Source organism: Gobio gobio, assembly GCF_949357685.1.
Source record: "Gobio gobio genome assembly, chromosome: 19".
Taxonomy (NCBI): Eukaryota; Metazoa; Chordata; class Actinopteri; order Cypriniformes; family Gobionidae; genus Gobio; species Gobio gobio.
Window position 1 is genome coordinate 34,017,603 of NC_137112.1, and position 15,908 is coordinate 34,033,510.

The 15,908-nt window shown below is 36.6% G+C and overlaps 1 protein-coding gene and 1 long non-coding RNA gene across 3 annotated transcripts; one reads left to right on the forward strand and one right to left on the reverse strand.

Annotated features, from left to right (window-relative positions):
• The first annotated feature begins 214 nt into the window (after positions 1–214).
• Positions 215–13,711, forward strand: cyld2 (cylindromatosis (turban tumor syndrome) 2). Of its 2 annotated transcripts, XM_079844947.1 has the most exons (15): positions 215–682; positions 2,080–2,212; positions 6,955–7,409; positions 7,984–8,110; positions 8,364–8,608; positions 8,707–8,869; positions 8,962–9,094; positions 9,198–9,305; positions 9,481–9,560; positions 9,681–9,747; positions 10,690–10,822; positions 10,927–11,035; positions 11,157–11,275; positions 11,389–11,593; positions 13,140–13,711. In XM_079844947.1, exons 3-15 carry the CDS (start codon positions 6,987–6,989, stop codon positions 13,331–13,333), a joined length of 2,106 nt encoding a protein of 701 aa, XP_079701073.1. In that variant the 5' UTR covers positions 215–682; positions 2,080–2,212; positions 6,955–6,986; the 3' UTR covers positions 13,334–13,711. The 2 variants fall into 2 exon arrangements, with proteins under 2 accessions (XP_079701073.1, XP_079701074.1); XM_079844948.1 differs by lacking the exons at positions 215–682; positions 2,080–2,212 and having other exon boundaries at positions 6,481–7,409.
• Positions 2,631–5,619, reverse strand: LOC307143423. The gene is made up of 7 exons (XR_013818603.1): positions 5,417–5,619; positions 4,746–4,819; positions 4,460–4,507; positions 4,293–4,376; positions 3,937–4,142; positions 3,610–3,769; positions 2,631–3,511 (listed from the first exon to the last, which is right to left on the reverse strand). It is a non-coding gene; the product is annotated as an uncharacterized lncRNA (long non-coding RNA).
• Positions 13,712–15,908: the final 2,197 nt, after the last annotated feature.

A 15,908-nucleotide genomic window follows, 5' to 3' on the forward strand; every position in this document is an offset into this window, starting at 1 on the left:
CATCTTCATGCAGTGCACTATAAAAACCACAAGGGGGCACGTGGGTTCGCCTAGTGTGCTCTAGTCACGGAAGTAGTCCTTTTCTTCCTTTCTGTGGTCAACTGTCCATAGTGTGGAAGAATAATGTCAAATCTATGAGGTATGACCGCCTTCCAGTGGGTTGCATGTTCTTTCCCCACTCTACAATGGATCCTATTTACAATGTTATGAACTTAATCCGTTATAATATATATATAAACATTAAAGTTTAATGTTGACGTTTAGTTCTTGTATTAATCCCTAGTTTAGCAAGTGTCATTTATTCTCAGCTATTTGTACTCGACATTTGATATGATTTATGCTCTTAGTTAGAAAATATGAATTATTTACATTCTTTTAGTGCTACAAGATACTGTTAGTTGATCTTTTTTATGTTTTCCACATGAATATAGCAACTCTGGTGGGCTGAGTGGTTTGTTGGATGTGTTCTTTCTCTTGTTTTCCCCAATTCATTTTCAGAGAGGGAAGTCTGCAGTTCATCGGTTATTCTGTTTTGTTTCTTTGTTTCTCGGCGAGGACATCATAGCCCTGCAGCATAAACATCACAGATTTTGCAGAATGCCGGTGCTGTCATGTGAACGGGTCATTTGAGTGCAACCAAGACCTAATCACACATGTAGCAGACCAAGATGGTGTTGCAAAGGTATACACTACCCACCTAAAGCTGGACATTTGTTGCTATATGTGCAAAATCATTGTTGTGTCAACAATACAGAATCACATGTTGTTAAATGTTTCATGTTTATCTTGTATGCATAAAGTGCAAGTCTTGTTCTAATAAGTATAGGGAACGTATATAAAGGTAATCTTTACCAGTTACATACAAATATGTTAAAAGATCTCATATGACATGCTATCAGGCAAGTCTTTAACACACCTTCATACATCACCTGATCTGATGGGCAGCAAGATAAATGTCAACTTATTTCAAATATGCCATGTGGCGTATGTAGTTATTTGAGTTTTTTTTTCTGAGGGAATGTTCCCTGCGGTTTTATCTGTCAGAAAGTGATCCGAGCGCATAAAGCAGGTGATGAAATGCACGTGTTAAGATGTCTCATGTTAGCTCAGAGTTAAAAGTGGTTCTTATTTCTACATATGAGGAGGCAGATGTTTGCTGAAACATGTCTGCAGCTTTATAACATTAATAATGCATTTGTTCATGGAAAATGTGTTGGGTTTGCAGAACTGTAATTTGCATGCGTTGTTTTACATAGTCAGTCGGATATAATATTTATGTCATATTATAATGCTCTTCCTACAGGGCAGAATGGCTTAAGATCATTTCGATAAAAATATCAGGAAAAGAGGTAAATTAGAAAATTCAAACCTTTTCGCTGGAATGTTGAATATGGAAACAACATTTGCCTTAGTTTATTCATTCAATTCAGTATAGAGACCTTTAAAAATGTTTTAACTATTAAGTCAGTCAGCAGTATACAATATATGTCTCCATGAACATGGATTGTAATAATTAACTAAAAATGAATATATTTAATAAAAATATTTTTTAGAAGTCTGTTTTCTACATGCTTTCTTATATTTCAGATACAGAACAGTATAGATAGATGGGCATTCATGTCTATCTCATATCTCTTTCATACTAAACTGAACTGTATTCATTGACTTCTTACCCTTTAAAATGACTAATACAAAGTTTTTCACAGTGAAAAGAACAAGTTACAAAACAAGTTCATCAAGTTAAAGTGTTCAGACATTCAAGGTCAGGTGCTTTCAACCAGAGTGCATGAAAAGCATGCACATAAAGAATTATCAGTGCAGACTTTGTTAAATGGTAACATGTAAAGGTGATCAAAATGTATTATCTAAAAATGTATTTAACTGTTCTTAAATGAACATTTATAGTGTAGCTTGCCTTGCATTTTTATAGTCGTCATATAGCCTACATATAGCCTACATGGGCAAATTGATAGGCTATAACACTATAACTGTTATAGTTTTTATAACTGTTTACTTGGTTCTGTTGTGACATTTGTCACATTGTTTTGTTTTCTTGTATGTTTCTATATCTTCTCATAGAGAGAAGTAGGTAGCCTACATGGTACTCATTTATCGGTTCTTTAATAACGAGTTTACCGATGAGTGGATCTCTACATAGCACCAACAACGCCATCACACCTCTGTCCATTAAAGAAAACAACCATGTTCTCAGGTAAAGTACCTTACTTTTTTAATATACTGTTTTGTATAGATTCTTTTAACATAATAATGTTTAAGTGAGCTATAAACAAAGACCCAGATAGCAATGAGTCGGCGGACCACCGGCGGTGATCCGGCGGCTGTAGAAGCGTCAGAATTGCGTAATCGCAAACACGTTTGACGGCGCACCGCCGGCGGCAGCCGCTTTTTAAAAGCGGCAGCCGGCTTCCTACCGCCTTCGTACCGCCGCCGGCCCGCAGGCAAACCGCCGTTCCGCCGCCTTTATACCAGAAGGCGGCCCGGCGGAGGCAAACGCTTTTTTCGAACGATCTGCCTCCGCTTATTGTGTAATAAATAATATATATATTTATTTATTATTCATATATTTGTAACATGCAGTTTATGATGGATAATAATTGAACAAACCAGATAAATTCCCATTTGGCATTTTTATTCCACATTTCAAAGTACATTAACTATCAATGATACAAGATAATATAAATTAAATATAACAGACAATAAATAAGCTTAAATAGGCCTATAAATAACAAAAAACATTTTTACTAAAGAACCTGCATGTTTCCAATTAAATTTTGGTTTAAAAAAAAAAAAAACAGCCTTACAAGCAAATTATAACACTTACAATATTTGTTAATAACAAATAGGTCAGCTCTGGGATGAAAAGAATTACCATTAAATATTATATCAAATAATGAGGATATTTGGTACCAAAGAATGTGCAGGATACCAAATAAATCGAGGTATAACATCACATTTAACAAGCCATTTCTAACAATAGCATAAATGGTAATAATTTAGAGTAAAGCTCTGGAGAAGAATAGAACAGTAGTAGAACAGAACATTATAACAAGCCTGACTATGGGTTCTCCGGTTTTCCCCGACCTCCAGAATGAGGCAGCGCAAATTGGCTTATCTTCAGTGATTTCTTGTGCGCCTATATAAAGGACAAACAACCTCGCCATCCCATATCTATCCAAGGAGCTGCCTTCAAGGCAGGGTCACAGGGAATAAAAAAAAAGTAATTTCCACAGTGAACAGTGTGGATTGGGTGAGTGTAGCCTGAAACTTCTGGCTTCTTTAGGGGTCTTGATGTTACTGACTGCAGGATAAAGAAAGGGTTCCAGGTGTCAGTAGTCAGCCTAGGTGTAAGAGGTCGGCTGTGGGTCCCTCTCAGCTGTGCGGCGTCTTTTTCCACCTTCACGATCAGATGCTCCTTTCAGGTAACGCATAGCGCTAACCTGGACCGCCTCATCAGTGGCATCCTGGGTTGCCGGGTTCTTCCGGATGGCTCCTGTAGAAAATACAGATCTGTCATTCCATGTGAATGTCATAAGGCCACACACATCTACTTAAATATATAACAAATTTATATATTTATATATATATTACTTTGAACAATGGTCTTCAGGAACATGTCTCTAAAACATGCTTTATCCCCTACACCCGTCCAGGTTGTATTAATGGAAAGGTGATTAGAGAAGATACTCTAAAGCATTCGCCACACGGTTGTCTTTAGGTCCCTCCCACATTTGATTGCCAAAAACCGAAGCTGAAAATACAAAAAAGTGTTACAAATTACATATCTCTGAAGCTTCTCATACATAAATATAAAAATGTGACAGGCTGTGATTCAGACTGTAGAATATGCAGTGTACAATCTTAAATTTTACTTTTTAGATTACCCTACAGCATTATAAACAAAATCAGCACACTTACTGGAGCTCTTTATCCTGCCTCAAACTGTTGTCAAGCAACGCCAAATGGGTTGTCTAGGGGGAGTAACAGACCCCCTGGCAGGGATAACTCTCCAAAAGACACATTGGCACTGAAATGTTGCAGCATAGTGTCCATTTTGTTGTCCATGCTATGCACAACATCGCCAAACTCTCCAAGACGTCGCAGCATTAGGGTCTGATCTGCACCTACAGGGGTTCACAGAATAAAAGAATAAAGCAGTCAGTCCTGGTCCCTCAACTACTAAACTATGACATTTACAACTAGGTCTACTACATGTACAGGTGGCCCCAGTGGGAATTAAACCAACAACCACAGGTGTTGTTTGCAAGTTGTACCTGATTGCCCAGTACGAGCAAACGTCGTCAACATTGTCCCAACTTGCTTCACCTGCTCATGAAGTGAGCCGCTGTCATCCGAAGCTACAAAATGAAAGGCATTTGGTAATTTTGGACCTACATCACAGTCAAAAAAGTAAAATTTAAGAAAGAGTGCATGTTCTCACCTGCTCGTGCATTGCTTTCCCTCAGGGCTTGGTTCTCATTCTGGAAATCTACATAAAAAATATTTTATTTTAATTATATATATATATATATATATATATATATATATATATATATATATATATATATATATATATATATATATATATAACAACAACTACAGGCACAATTTTCCATACTGTTAAAGTTTCCAACATCTGCAATTTCCTGTTTGTCCATCTCAACTCCTTTCAATATTCTTCTCCTTATAGCCCAGTAACTAGACATTGTGACTAACAATTTATTTACCTTGAAAGCCGAAACGATTGTCCAACAATAGGTCTCTTGGATGAAGATAACCGATTGTGCTCTGGTCAAGGTATCTGCAAGAAAATGTGAACAAAACCGCATTGTTAACGTTAAATACAGAATATACAGTAGCTATGCTGTGGGGGGAAAAACTGGTCAGCCAAATGTGGAACAGTAAAATGTATTCATTCAGTGTAGTGATTCAAGTAAACTGCATTGTCCTCAAACATAATAAGTACAGCAGTTCAGAGAAATAACTCATAAATGACCTTAAATGCTAGAAGAACAGTAGCAACACAGCACATGTTAGCTAACACTTGCTAAAACTGACCTAACGTTAGCAGCATGCTTGTTCGGACTAACAAAATAATTTAAATAACCTATATACATCATTCTGTTTTGTTAGAAAACACCAAAAGTTAAACTTAAGTCTTTCTAGATGTAAAGCTTTGGCTAACTTACCTACAGTAGCTAGATACATTTTAACATGTAGAACATGCTTGAACTCAGTGTGTAAAAAAGGCGAAACAGCACGTGTTAGCTAACACTGTGTATTGTGCACTATATCAGCGTGCGTGTCTGAACAAACTAATTAAAACAACCTACCGGTATAGCTATACATCAAAAATGAACATAATATTGTGTGACACAAAAAGGAAACATGTACTTACTTAAACGCTCGTAGTCGAGGATATTTTCTGATCTCCTCTCTTCAAATACTAAAACCATGTGATGAGCGGCCGCTGTTGGTAAATCTGTATGTTTTACCGGTTTGTCTTCCGTCTTTTTTAAGTATACTGCCCCTCTCGGCCGGTGGAGGTACTTCTCTGTTTTTTTTTATTTTATTTTTATTTAAATTAGTACATGTATAGACAAGTACAATACAAAAAGTACAATGAGAGAAAAATAAAAATAATAAAGCATTGTGGTACAGTTCCGAATATGTAGAACAAAGAATAACAACAAATGTAACACTGTATATAAAATAAATAATAAAAATAAGAATTCTGAGATAGAAAATACTTTATAATATTAAGGCAGTCACATGAAATTGAAAAGCTTTCAGGTTTCTGTTTTTGTAAGCTTTTTGTTTTGCGACCTCATGTTTGAGAGGGTTTCAAATATTGTAAAAATCAGCTTTATAAGAGGTAATATTAGAGGGCTTCTTTTGAGTTATTCTTGTCTTATGAATGTAGAATTTTTCCTAAATAATTAATAATATATTTTTGTTTTTCAGAAAAATATGGGTTTTGAAAACAAAGTAAAATGTCATGAAGTTAGTTCTAATTTTTTGTCATGTCTATTTTAAAGTCAGTCCAAAAAGAAATAGAAAAAAGGCCAATACAAAAATAAGTGTTATCCTAAAATGAACTTTCAAACTTTCTTAACCCTCCTATTATGCTAAAAAAAAAAAAAGTATTAGCCTACATCCATTATGGGTCAAATTGACCAACACTGTTTAAACACACTCGACATGCAAATAATCAAGTGAAAATTTAAATGTAATTTCCTAAACCTAACCTTATCATGGAATCAAGAGTCAAGAATCTGTTATAAACCCTAATGGCTTTGGAGCAAAAAAAACTAATATTTGATATAATTCACATATAGGCTATTATGATTTTATAATCGCTTCAAATGTGAGAACTAGTTAAAATGCTGTCAGTTCCACTCTATTTCCCAACAAGCCAAACATAGCCAACGTGGCTGGTCGAATTTGAGAGTAGAAATCCTTGTATTTCACAGCGGCTTGCCGCCAGCCGGCCGCGGTCCATTAGGCGGAGGCAACCGCCAGAGAAAATGAAGCCGGCGGCCCGCCGGCTAGTCGGCCGCGGCATCTCGCAAGAAATGGGAGTGACGTATTCGGCGGCAAACGTTTCATCACCGCCAGCGGGACGCACCTATAGCCGACAGCTTAGGGCCGGCGGCAAAAAGAAGCCGTGCCGATATTTTTTGCTATCTGGGGAAATCTGCAATATTTAGATTGCAGAACAACATTGCATATAGGCTAAATACTATATTAAAAGTCTCTCAGTAATCTTATAGATCAATGTAACTGTATAAAAAAAATCAATGCATTTTATATTAATACAAATTGGGATTTCCTGGTTTACACAAATGGACATCTTTAGTGTCACATGTCAGCAATGAAATGTGCATGACCTCACCACTGTAAGTTAGATAACCGACTCCTCTCTGTCTTGATAAGGCGGCAGCTGAAGCAAACACTCATCATTCAACATGGAACTGGACAAGGAACAACAGGAGTGCTACTTTATTGTAGTGAGGAGAAGCAAGAAGGGCTTATCTCGCGGGTCAATTGGGCGCGCGGATGCGGAGACAGCAGCAGGAGATCTCATAGGAATGGTTTATGGAGGAGGTGGCAGTGCCAGGAGCAGTGGCACGGTGAAGAAACAGGACACATACCCACTCTCACGCCATCAAGCTCAGCTACTTTTGTTCGTTTCTCCTGCCAGCAGGCGACTGGAGCTCCTGTGCAACGTCCAGCTCTTTAGTGCAATCTGTGAACTTGTTCAGGACGATCTTGTGGTGGTCAAACACAAGAAGGACTTTCAGCCGTGCCTGGTCAAGAATCTGATTCAAATAGGCAAGAGGGACAAACCAGGAGTCTTGCAAATGCTGGGATTTGAGCTGGACTTGATGGTGAGGAAAGGCATCTTACTTTTGCTGCCGTTTTCCCCATTAGGCTATTTCATGCAAACAAATGTGCTAACATATTGAAATAGACTGTTTAGCTCAAGTCGTTATTTTGAAATCACAGTAATGATTAATTAGTAGTATTCATGTTATTTTAATTTAATTTTATAACATAATACTATGTAATAGTAAAATAAATAATGAAATACACAATTAAAATATTTTATTATTGTATATGAATTATTATTTTAAAATAAATTGTACTAAAATAATATTAATTGTAGATAATTAGTCATTAATAAACTAAAATTGTTCTGAGATTTATAACATTTTCATATAAAATTTTGCATATAGAGGAAAGGATTGTCTGTAGTTTTACTTTAATGGAAAAATCCGTATTAAAATCTAAATCAACATGATATGTCTGTGTACTTTTACAAAATCTAAGCATGCGCTTTTCAACTGTGACGTAAGTGTCGACCTTTTGAGACAAAATACTTAAAATGCAAACCAAATAGTCGCGTTAATGGCATAAAGAATCCACTTGGGTCTGTTTAAATGCACTTGTATTTTTTCACAGGACACTGAGCAGGATATTTTGTCGAAGAAGACTGTCCCTCTTCCCTTCTTCAGTGCAGCTGACATTGTCCAGGTGGCTCCGTCACATTTAAACACCAGGCAGCCGCTGAGAGTCAGCATTGATTTGGGTGAGTTACTCATCTTTTTAGCCCTTAAAAACATATTTAAAGTCTCATGGTGCTATTGAGAATTCCTATGACTAGACTGCGGAAAAGATTGTTATCTTAAACTGGAAAGACAGTCAGTCTCAAAACAATACATAACATCTATTATGCTTTAAATCAAGATTTAATGACTTGAGACTTCAAGAATCATATGACTTGAGGAATGTCAGGTGATGATATCTGCAATAAGATGATTTGCATGTTATTCCCTTTTTAGGTTTAAACAGGAAAGCAGTGTCGCGCATACATTCCATGCCAGCTCTCAACTCACGCAATGCAAAAAAAGGAAGTACCTTCTCCAACAAGGATGTTTCCAACTCCATTCAGGCCTTGTCCCGTTATTCTTTGGAGGTCGGGTCCATGGCAGAGGTCCTATCTTTGAATGGACTGACTGTGTTTGGGGTGATCAGATGGATTGGTGTTCCAGATGGAAAGAAAAATGACTGGGCAGGAATTGAACTGGTGAGCATCTAAATGTTTTCATTCAGTGCTGAGCATGTGCCGATTATGTTCTGTTTTTGTGCATGCAAATAATACAAATATCTCTCAAATCCTTTCAGGACACTGAGGCGACGACTTGTTCGGATGGGGCGTTTGGTACAAAACGGTATTTCACCTGTGAAGGAAACAAAGCCTTGTTTGTGCCACTGACCAACTGCAAACCAGACAGTAGATTTCTGTTCATTCCAAATGAGATCCAGAAACCACTTGAACCTCCCTCAGGTGAGTCCCTTCAGTCTGTTATATTATTCCACTTCTAGAAACAGTCTGAATGTTAAAGGCCTCAAGATTAAAAGTGCTTTTTTTCTTCTTAGTCACACTCCTGGAAGATTTGGACGAAGATGTTCCCCCTGTTGCTGAGCAAGATGTTTTGTCTCATCTGGTGGGCAGAATGAGGGGGATCCAAGGCCACTTCAACTCCTGCTATTTAGACGCCACTCTCTTTAGGTAGGCATCTCAAGAAAGGCATGTCATGTATGTGATTTCACATTTCGTTCTTTTTGTACTGATGTACTGATGCATTTTCTTTTTTTTCTCTCTGCTTTTACAGTCTCTTCACGTCATCCATAGCTTTCAGCAGTATGTTTGACAGATCAGCAGATAGTGAGGAAGGCATTTCACACATTTTAAGACGGGACATCGTGAACCGCTTACGCAGGTAAAAGCTCTCAAACCCCTTGATGTACTGTATGTGTGATAGTACATAAGAAAGTCACATCATAAAGCTAATGCACAGCCATAGTTGTCGAGCTTGAGTAAACACTCTTAATGTGGGCATGTAGTCATCAGGGTACTCGCAGTTCATTTCATATGACCTCTGCCTCTCTCGACAGATCAGGCTTTGTTCCAGCAGAGAGTGTGATGAAGTTTCGTAAACAATTGGGCTGCAAATCTTTTGCTACAGAGGAGAAAGGTATTACTTGTCCCATAGCGGCCATTTACTTCTTTGATGTTTAGCTGCACGTTTTTCATCTGTGGCTTAGAGGGAACGTTAGTCTGATCACTAAAACATTTTTACTACTATTTCCATCAGATCCAGAGGAGTTCATCACCCTACTATTAAAGCATGTTTTACACATTGAGCCATTGCTCAAACTCAGGTTTGTTTCAGTTGCACTGCTTGTCCATCACTCCAGATTTGTTTGTCTGAGAAACATGACTGTGTTTTGACATTTTACACAACCCTTGAATGAATATGTTTTGCACACAGGAGTTAAAAAGTATTTTTATTTCACTTTAAAAATATATATTTATTAAAACATTTCTATATTATGTAACCTTTTATTGTATTTATGTTTTTTAATGTATATACGCTATGGTTTAAATGTTTGGGGTCAGTTAGTTTAATACTTTTATTCAAAAAGGCATTAAATTGATCAAAAGTGGAAGTAAAGACAATTACAATGTTACAAACGGTTTCTATTTAAAATAAATGCTGTTCTTTGAGCTTTTTATTCATCAAAGAATCCTTAAAATGTAAACAAATATTAAGCTGCACAACTGTTTTCAACATTGGTAATTCTGTCAAACAGAATAACTGGTATGCATGGATGAGATCAGACCGAGAACAGAACAAACTCAGGGTTTAAATACATAAGCAAACTAAATCAAAGAAAAGAGACACAGGTTCACATGATAATCAAATCAATAAGAAACCCTAGAGACCAACTCAAACACAGGAAACAGAACCAATCACATGCAAAACACACCCAAACCAGGCACAGAGAATCCCTTACAAATAAGAAATGTTTCTTAAGCAGCAATCAGCATATTAGAATGATTTCTGAAGGATCATGTGACTGAAGACTGGAGTAATGATGCTGGAAATTCAGCTTTTTAAAATATATTCAAAAAACATTAAATAAAATATTGCCAATTTTACCTGTTTACTGTATTTTTGATAAATCCAGCCATGGCGAGATTAAGAGGATTTCAAAAACATTTCACTGACCCCTTTCCCACAGATCTCTTTTTAACAGTAGTGTACATTCAGTGTAAACAAGCTTAAACTGTATATTTGAACACCTGTGTGTTGTTTTTAGGTCACATGGAGAGTTGTCACAGGATGCCTATACACATCAGATCATTGTAGAGAAGAATCAGGTGGGAGCCATGCCTTCAGTTCAACAGCTGCTTGAGATGTCTTTAGTATCAAGTGATCTGAAGTTTGAAGAGGTTTGTTCATTTCTTAGAGATTATTATGCGTTATATTACAGTTTGCATACCCCATATTTGTCTACTGAGTATGCATTATTAATCAAAACTTTATTTTATTTTAGATTCCATCTTGCCTTATAGTTCAGATGCCACGATTTGGAAAGAAGTTCAAGATGTTCCCTAAAATCATTCCCTCAACGGAGCTGGACATCACAGATGTCTTACATTGTTGTGAGTTTAACAAGCATATTTCCAAATGAAATCTCCTCCTGATAACATTTGTTTTGTGGAAGCAGATATTGGACTGTTGCAGATACAATATCTCTCATGCTTCTCCTGTTTTCTCTGGCAGCTCCTCGGGAATGTTTTCTGTGTGCTCATCTGGCTGAATATGAGTGTGACCAGTGCCTGACGGACCATAAGCTCCAGCCAGGCAAAATTAAGCAGTATTGCTCTACCTGCAACACACAGGTAGTGATCCTACTTTGCATTCCGACAGTTGTTATATAATGCATTTTACATGCTTTTTTCATCCACATGCCTTCTCCCACAAACGAACCCAAATATTTTTGCTCCTTCTACAGGTTCACACTCATCCCTCCCGACAAGAACACACTCCTCACAAACTTACAGTTCCAGATCATCTTCCAGAAGACACATCAGTACAGAGGCACCAGATGCAACTCTTTGCAGTTCTCTGTATAAACACCAGCCATTATGTGTCTTTTGTCAAATATGGGCCTGACCCACGGTCCTGGATCTTCTTTGACAGCATGGCTGACCGATGCGGTATGTCATATATGCTAAATCTCCAACATATTCAAATGTAGACTGCATCCAAAATACATCCTCTGCAGGAAGCATACGGAGGTAGGAAGGCAACAAAGCACGTCCAAATCTAATGATCAAGTCAAATACCTTCGTTTGATGGATTTTTGAAGGAAGCATAAATGTATCCTTCACTGCCTTTGATTTACCACAATCCAGTGCGTTGCATTCCATGAAAGTTAAGCTAAAAATGAGAGAGTGTCAATTTACACCAAGTGCAAATGGCAGAGGCTATTTACACTAACTCCGCCCACCATTTTCTGATTAAGCCAGACAAAATTAGAAAAGAAAACCGGCTGCATAACAGGATAAGTGGCGTGGAGAGTAAAGCCGGTGGCGATGAACCGAGTTAGAATCGGACTTTTTCCGAATTCATTCCCTTTTCAATCAATCCCTTTCCCCATCGCATATCAGCTCAGAGAGGCATTTATTTTAAATTAAAGAATAGGGATTGTTCACCTAAAAATTTAAATTATCCCAAAATTTACTCACCCTCAAGCCATCCTAGGTGTATATACAATCTGGTTAATCCAAGCTTTATAATGGCAGTGAATGGCAGGCCAAAATTTGAAGCCCTAAAAAGTGCATCCATCATTTATAAAAGTAATCCATACGGCTTCGGGGGTTAATAAAGGCCTTCTGAAGCGAATTGTTGTGTTTTCGTAAGTAAAATATCCATATTTAACACGTTATAAAGTAAAATATCTAGCTTCCGGTGGACCGCGTTACATATTCAAATTAGGGAATAAAAGATATTTTAATCTGCCCTAATGTGACAGCTTCCATTTATGACTTTAATAAATATAATCATATACATTGAATATGATGTTATTATAGCATACTGTTTTATAATATACTACAATACACTGAGGTGCAAATAGTATCTGCCACTATTTGCACCAAGTATAAATAGCATCTAACAACTATTCACACTTAGTACAATTAGAATTTAACTACTATTTATATAGCCTGGATGGCAGCCGAATTTAGCCCCGCCCACAACATTTGAGGTCAGGAAGTTATTCTGAGTATGACGACATCAGGCTACTATTTACACTTGGTGCAGAGAACACTTTTTTTTAGCATTTATTGCTATTTAGCTAACTGCCAAAATTAAAAAAAAATAGCAATAATTATACCATCGGAAAGTTAAGTTTTGTGGTCAGTTTGTGTTTTTTGTGTTACATTTTAGACCAAATTTGTCCTCTTTTGAAGTCATTTCTAGCGAGATATTAATAATTAAATATTTGCTTGGTTATCACCAAAGCTATTGTTGTTCATCATTAAACCGTTCTGCCTTTCTCAGAAGTCTGTCCGAAATCAGTTCCGTGAGGTACCTTCATGCGTAAACTCTGAATGCAAAGTCAAAAAGGCAGCTGCCTAAGATTTTGGACGCAGCTGTAATCTCTCTATTTATACCATTTGCACTGTATCACTCGACTGAGGAATCACAAACCCTCCATTACTGACTTTAGCTCATTTATTTAATCTTATTTTTTATCCTTAGGTGATGATAATAATGGCTACAACGTTCCCGTGATCAGGTCCTGCCCTGAGGTTGGAGACTTCCTTTCCCAGCCTGAAGAGGAGATCTCCACAGCAGATCTGAGTCAGTGCAGTGAGCTGGTGCGGAGACTGCTGTGTGATTCATACATGTGTCTGTATCAGAGAACAGACAGTCACCCTCAGCATCATCAATGAGCATTGACATCTGTGATATCTCTTGTGTCATTACATCATGAGAGTTGACACATAAAGGATACGGATGTTTTGCTTTGCTCTGTTCTTTATCAAATTGTTCTTATAATTTATAATGGAAGTTTATTTATATATAAAAGGGCTCCCAGCTGTACAATAAGACATTTTATCAGATAGAGATATACATTTATAAACAATCAACAATAAAATTGAATTTGATGTGACAAATAGTTCCAGGATGTCATATGAAGGTTCAGTGTGATTTATTGTTTAGATCATTTATCTATATACGTTTATTTGTACTTTATTAACATATTCTTTTTTTTATTGAAAATGATTAAAGTTGTAGGATGTTTATATTTGTATAAAACATTGTACCAATCCCACGTCTCTTCATTTTATCCATAGTAGATATTTTTCTTAATATATTTCTTAACTTTTACTCTTTGGGTCATATTTGTAAATGTAATACTTCTTTGTTTATAGGTTACAAAAAAACAAATGACCTAAAATAAATCAAACAGCTGTTTTACAGATGGGGTTTAATGTATTGTGAGGCCTATCTGAAGAAAAGTAGGTGCGATGACGCCCTCTAATGGAAACATCACAGCATTGACTCTCAATGACGATGTTGACAAAGACATGATTATCACGTTTTAAACTGTGGCGTCTGATTCCCAAACGAAGCGTTCTTTTGAATTGGTTCTCTTCAATGAAGCGATTTACAAACAATTGAAACTTTTGATTGTATTATATTTATTATATTATTATTAATATTATATATTATTGTAACATTAAAATTGTGTTTCTGAAACACAAACCAGGAAGTATTACTATACTGATTGGTCATTTATTTGTGAGTGTAAATATACACAGAAGTAAGTTTACGTTTTAATAAAAGTTTGGTTGTTAAATAAATAAATACCAATGTACAAACAACAGTAATTTGTTTTTAGGCCCAGCTGTTGCAGAATCGAGTCACACTTTATATTAAGTGGCCTTAAAGGGATAGTTCAACCAAAAATGAAAATTCTGTCATCATTTCCTCACCCTCATGTTGTTCCAAACCTGTATGAGTTTCTTTCTTCTGTTGAACACAAAAGAAGATATTTTAAAGAATGTTGGTAACCAGACAGTTGACCGTAGCCATTGACTAGGCCTATAGTATTTTTTTCCTACTATGGAAGTCAATGGCTACCGTCAACTGTTTGATTAGCAACATTCTTTAAAATATCAATTTTGTGTTCAACAGAAGAAAGAAACTCATACAGGTTTGGAACAAGTTTAGGACGAGTAAGTAATGACAAAAGTTTATTTTTTGGATGAACTATCCCTTTAACTACTATGTACTAACATTAAATAGCCTATATCTGCAAGACTATGGAGTCACTGTGTAACTACACATTGTTCTGGAAAATTTCCACATTTACTGCTAATGATTTTGAGGTATGGTTACGTTTAGGGTTATTAAAAATGTTAATTAAATGCAAATACTTTAAATGTTATTACCATGCACCAACATGTACATAATAAGAATATTGTATCAAATTGTTAAGTACATATTAGATAAGGCCATATAAAGTGTGTTCCTGGTCATTGCCCTTTAACCATTAACTGAGAATGCTACCATATTTAAGTTATAGCGCACATTTATTATGACAGTTGCCTATAAAGACACAAAGATGATAAATAACACGTGATTGTGAAATGCGAGTTTCTGCCTTTGCATCTGTTGTCTGAACAGAGATAGGCCTGCTGCAGGTTTAAGATAAATGTGGCCATTGAGAAGAAAGGCATTAGTGAGCACACACACACACACACACACACACACACACAGTCTGGCGTGTTATCTTTTCGGGGACTCTCCACAGACAATGGTTTTTATACTGTACAAACTGTATATTCTATCCCCTTACACTAACCCTACCCCTAAACCTACACAAACCTACACACAAAGCTTTATGCATTTGTACATTTTTAAAAGAACTAATTCTGAATGATTTATAAGCTTTTGTACCCACGGGGACCTCACTTTAGGTCCCCACAGTGACATGAGTACCCATGAGTTTACCCCTAAACCATCCCAGAAAACGTTCTGCATTTTTTCATTTTCAAAACTCTTTCTTATAAGCTTGTTTCCTCATGGGGACACGGTGACACAAGTCCCCATGAGTCAGTGTGCAATGTGCATTCAGAGTGAAGTGAACAACATGAACACACACACACACACACACACACACACACACACACACACACACACACACACACACACAGATTTGTTAAAATGACAAAAATCTATGAACACATCTTCTAAAGTGGTTTTAACCAATCAATGATGTGCCCACGTTTTCTTGATGTCTTATTACTGTAATATTCTAGAGTATTTAAGGTATAGGCTAAATAATAGCAAGCCATGTGACAGTCAACTTCATTCCATCAGAGAGGGCTTTGTAGCGCCTAGTATTTTGTTAATTGTTAAAATGTGTCGTTTCTATTATTGTTATTATTACTATTATTATTAATAATAACAACGTTTAAGAAGCCTCTCTTTACTTGCTACCACGTGGCTCTTACCACC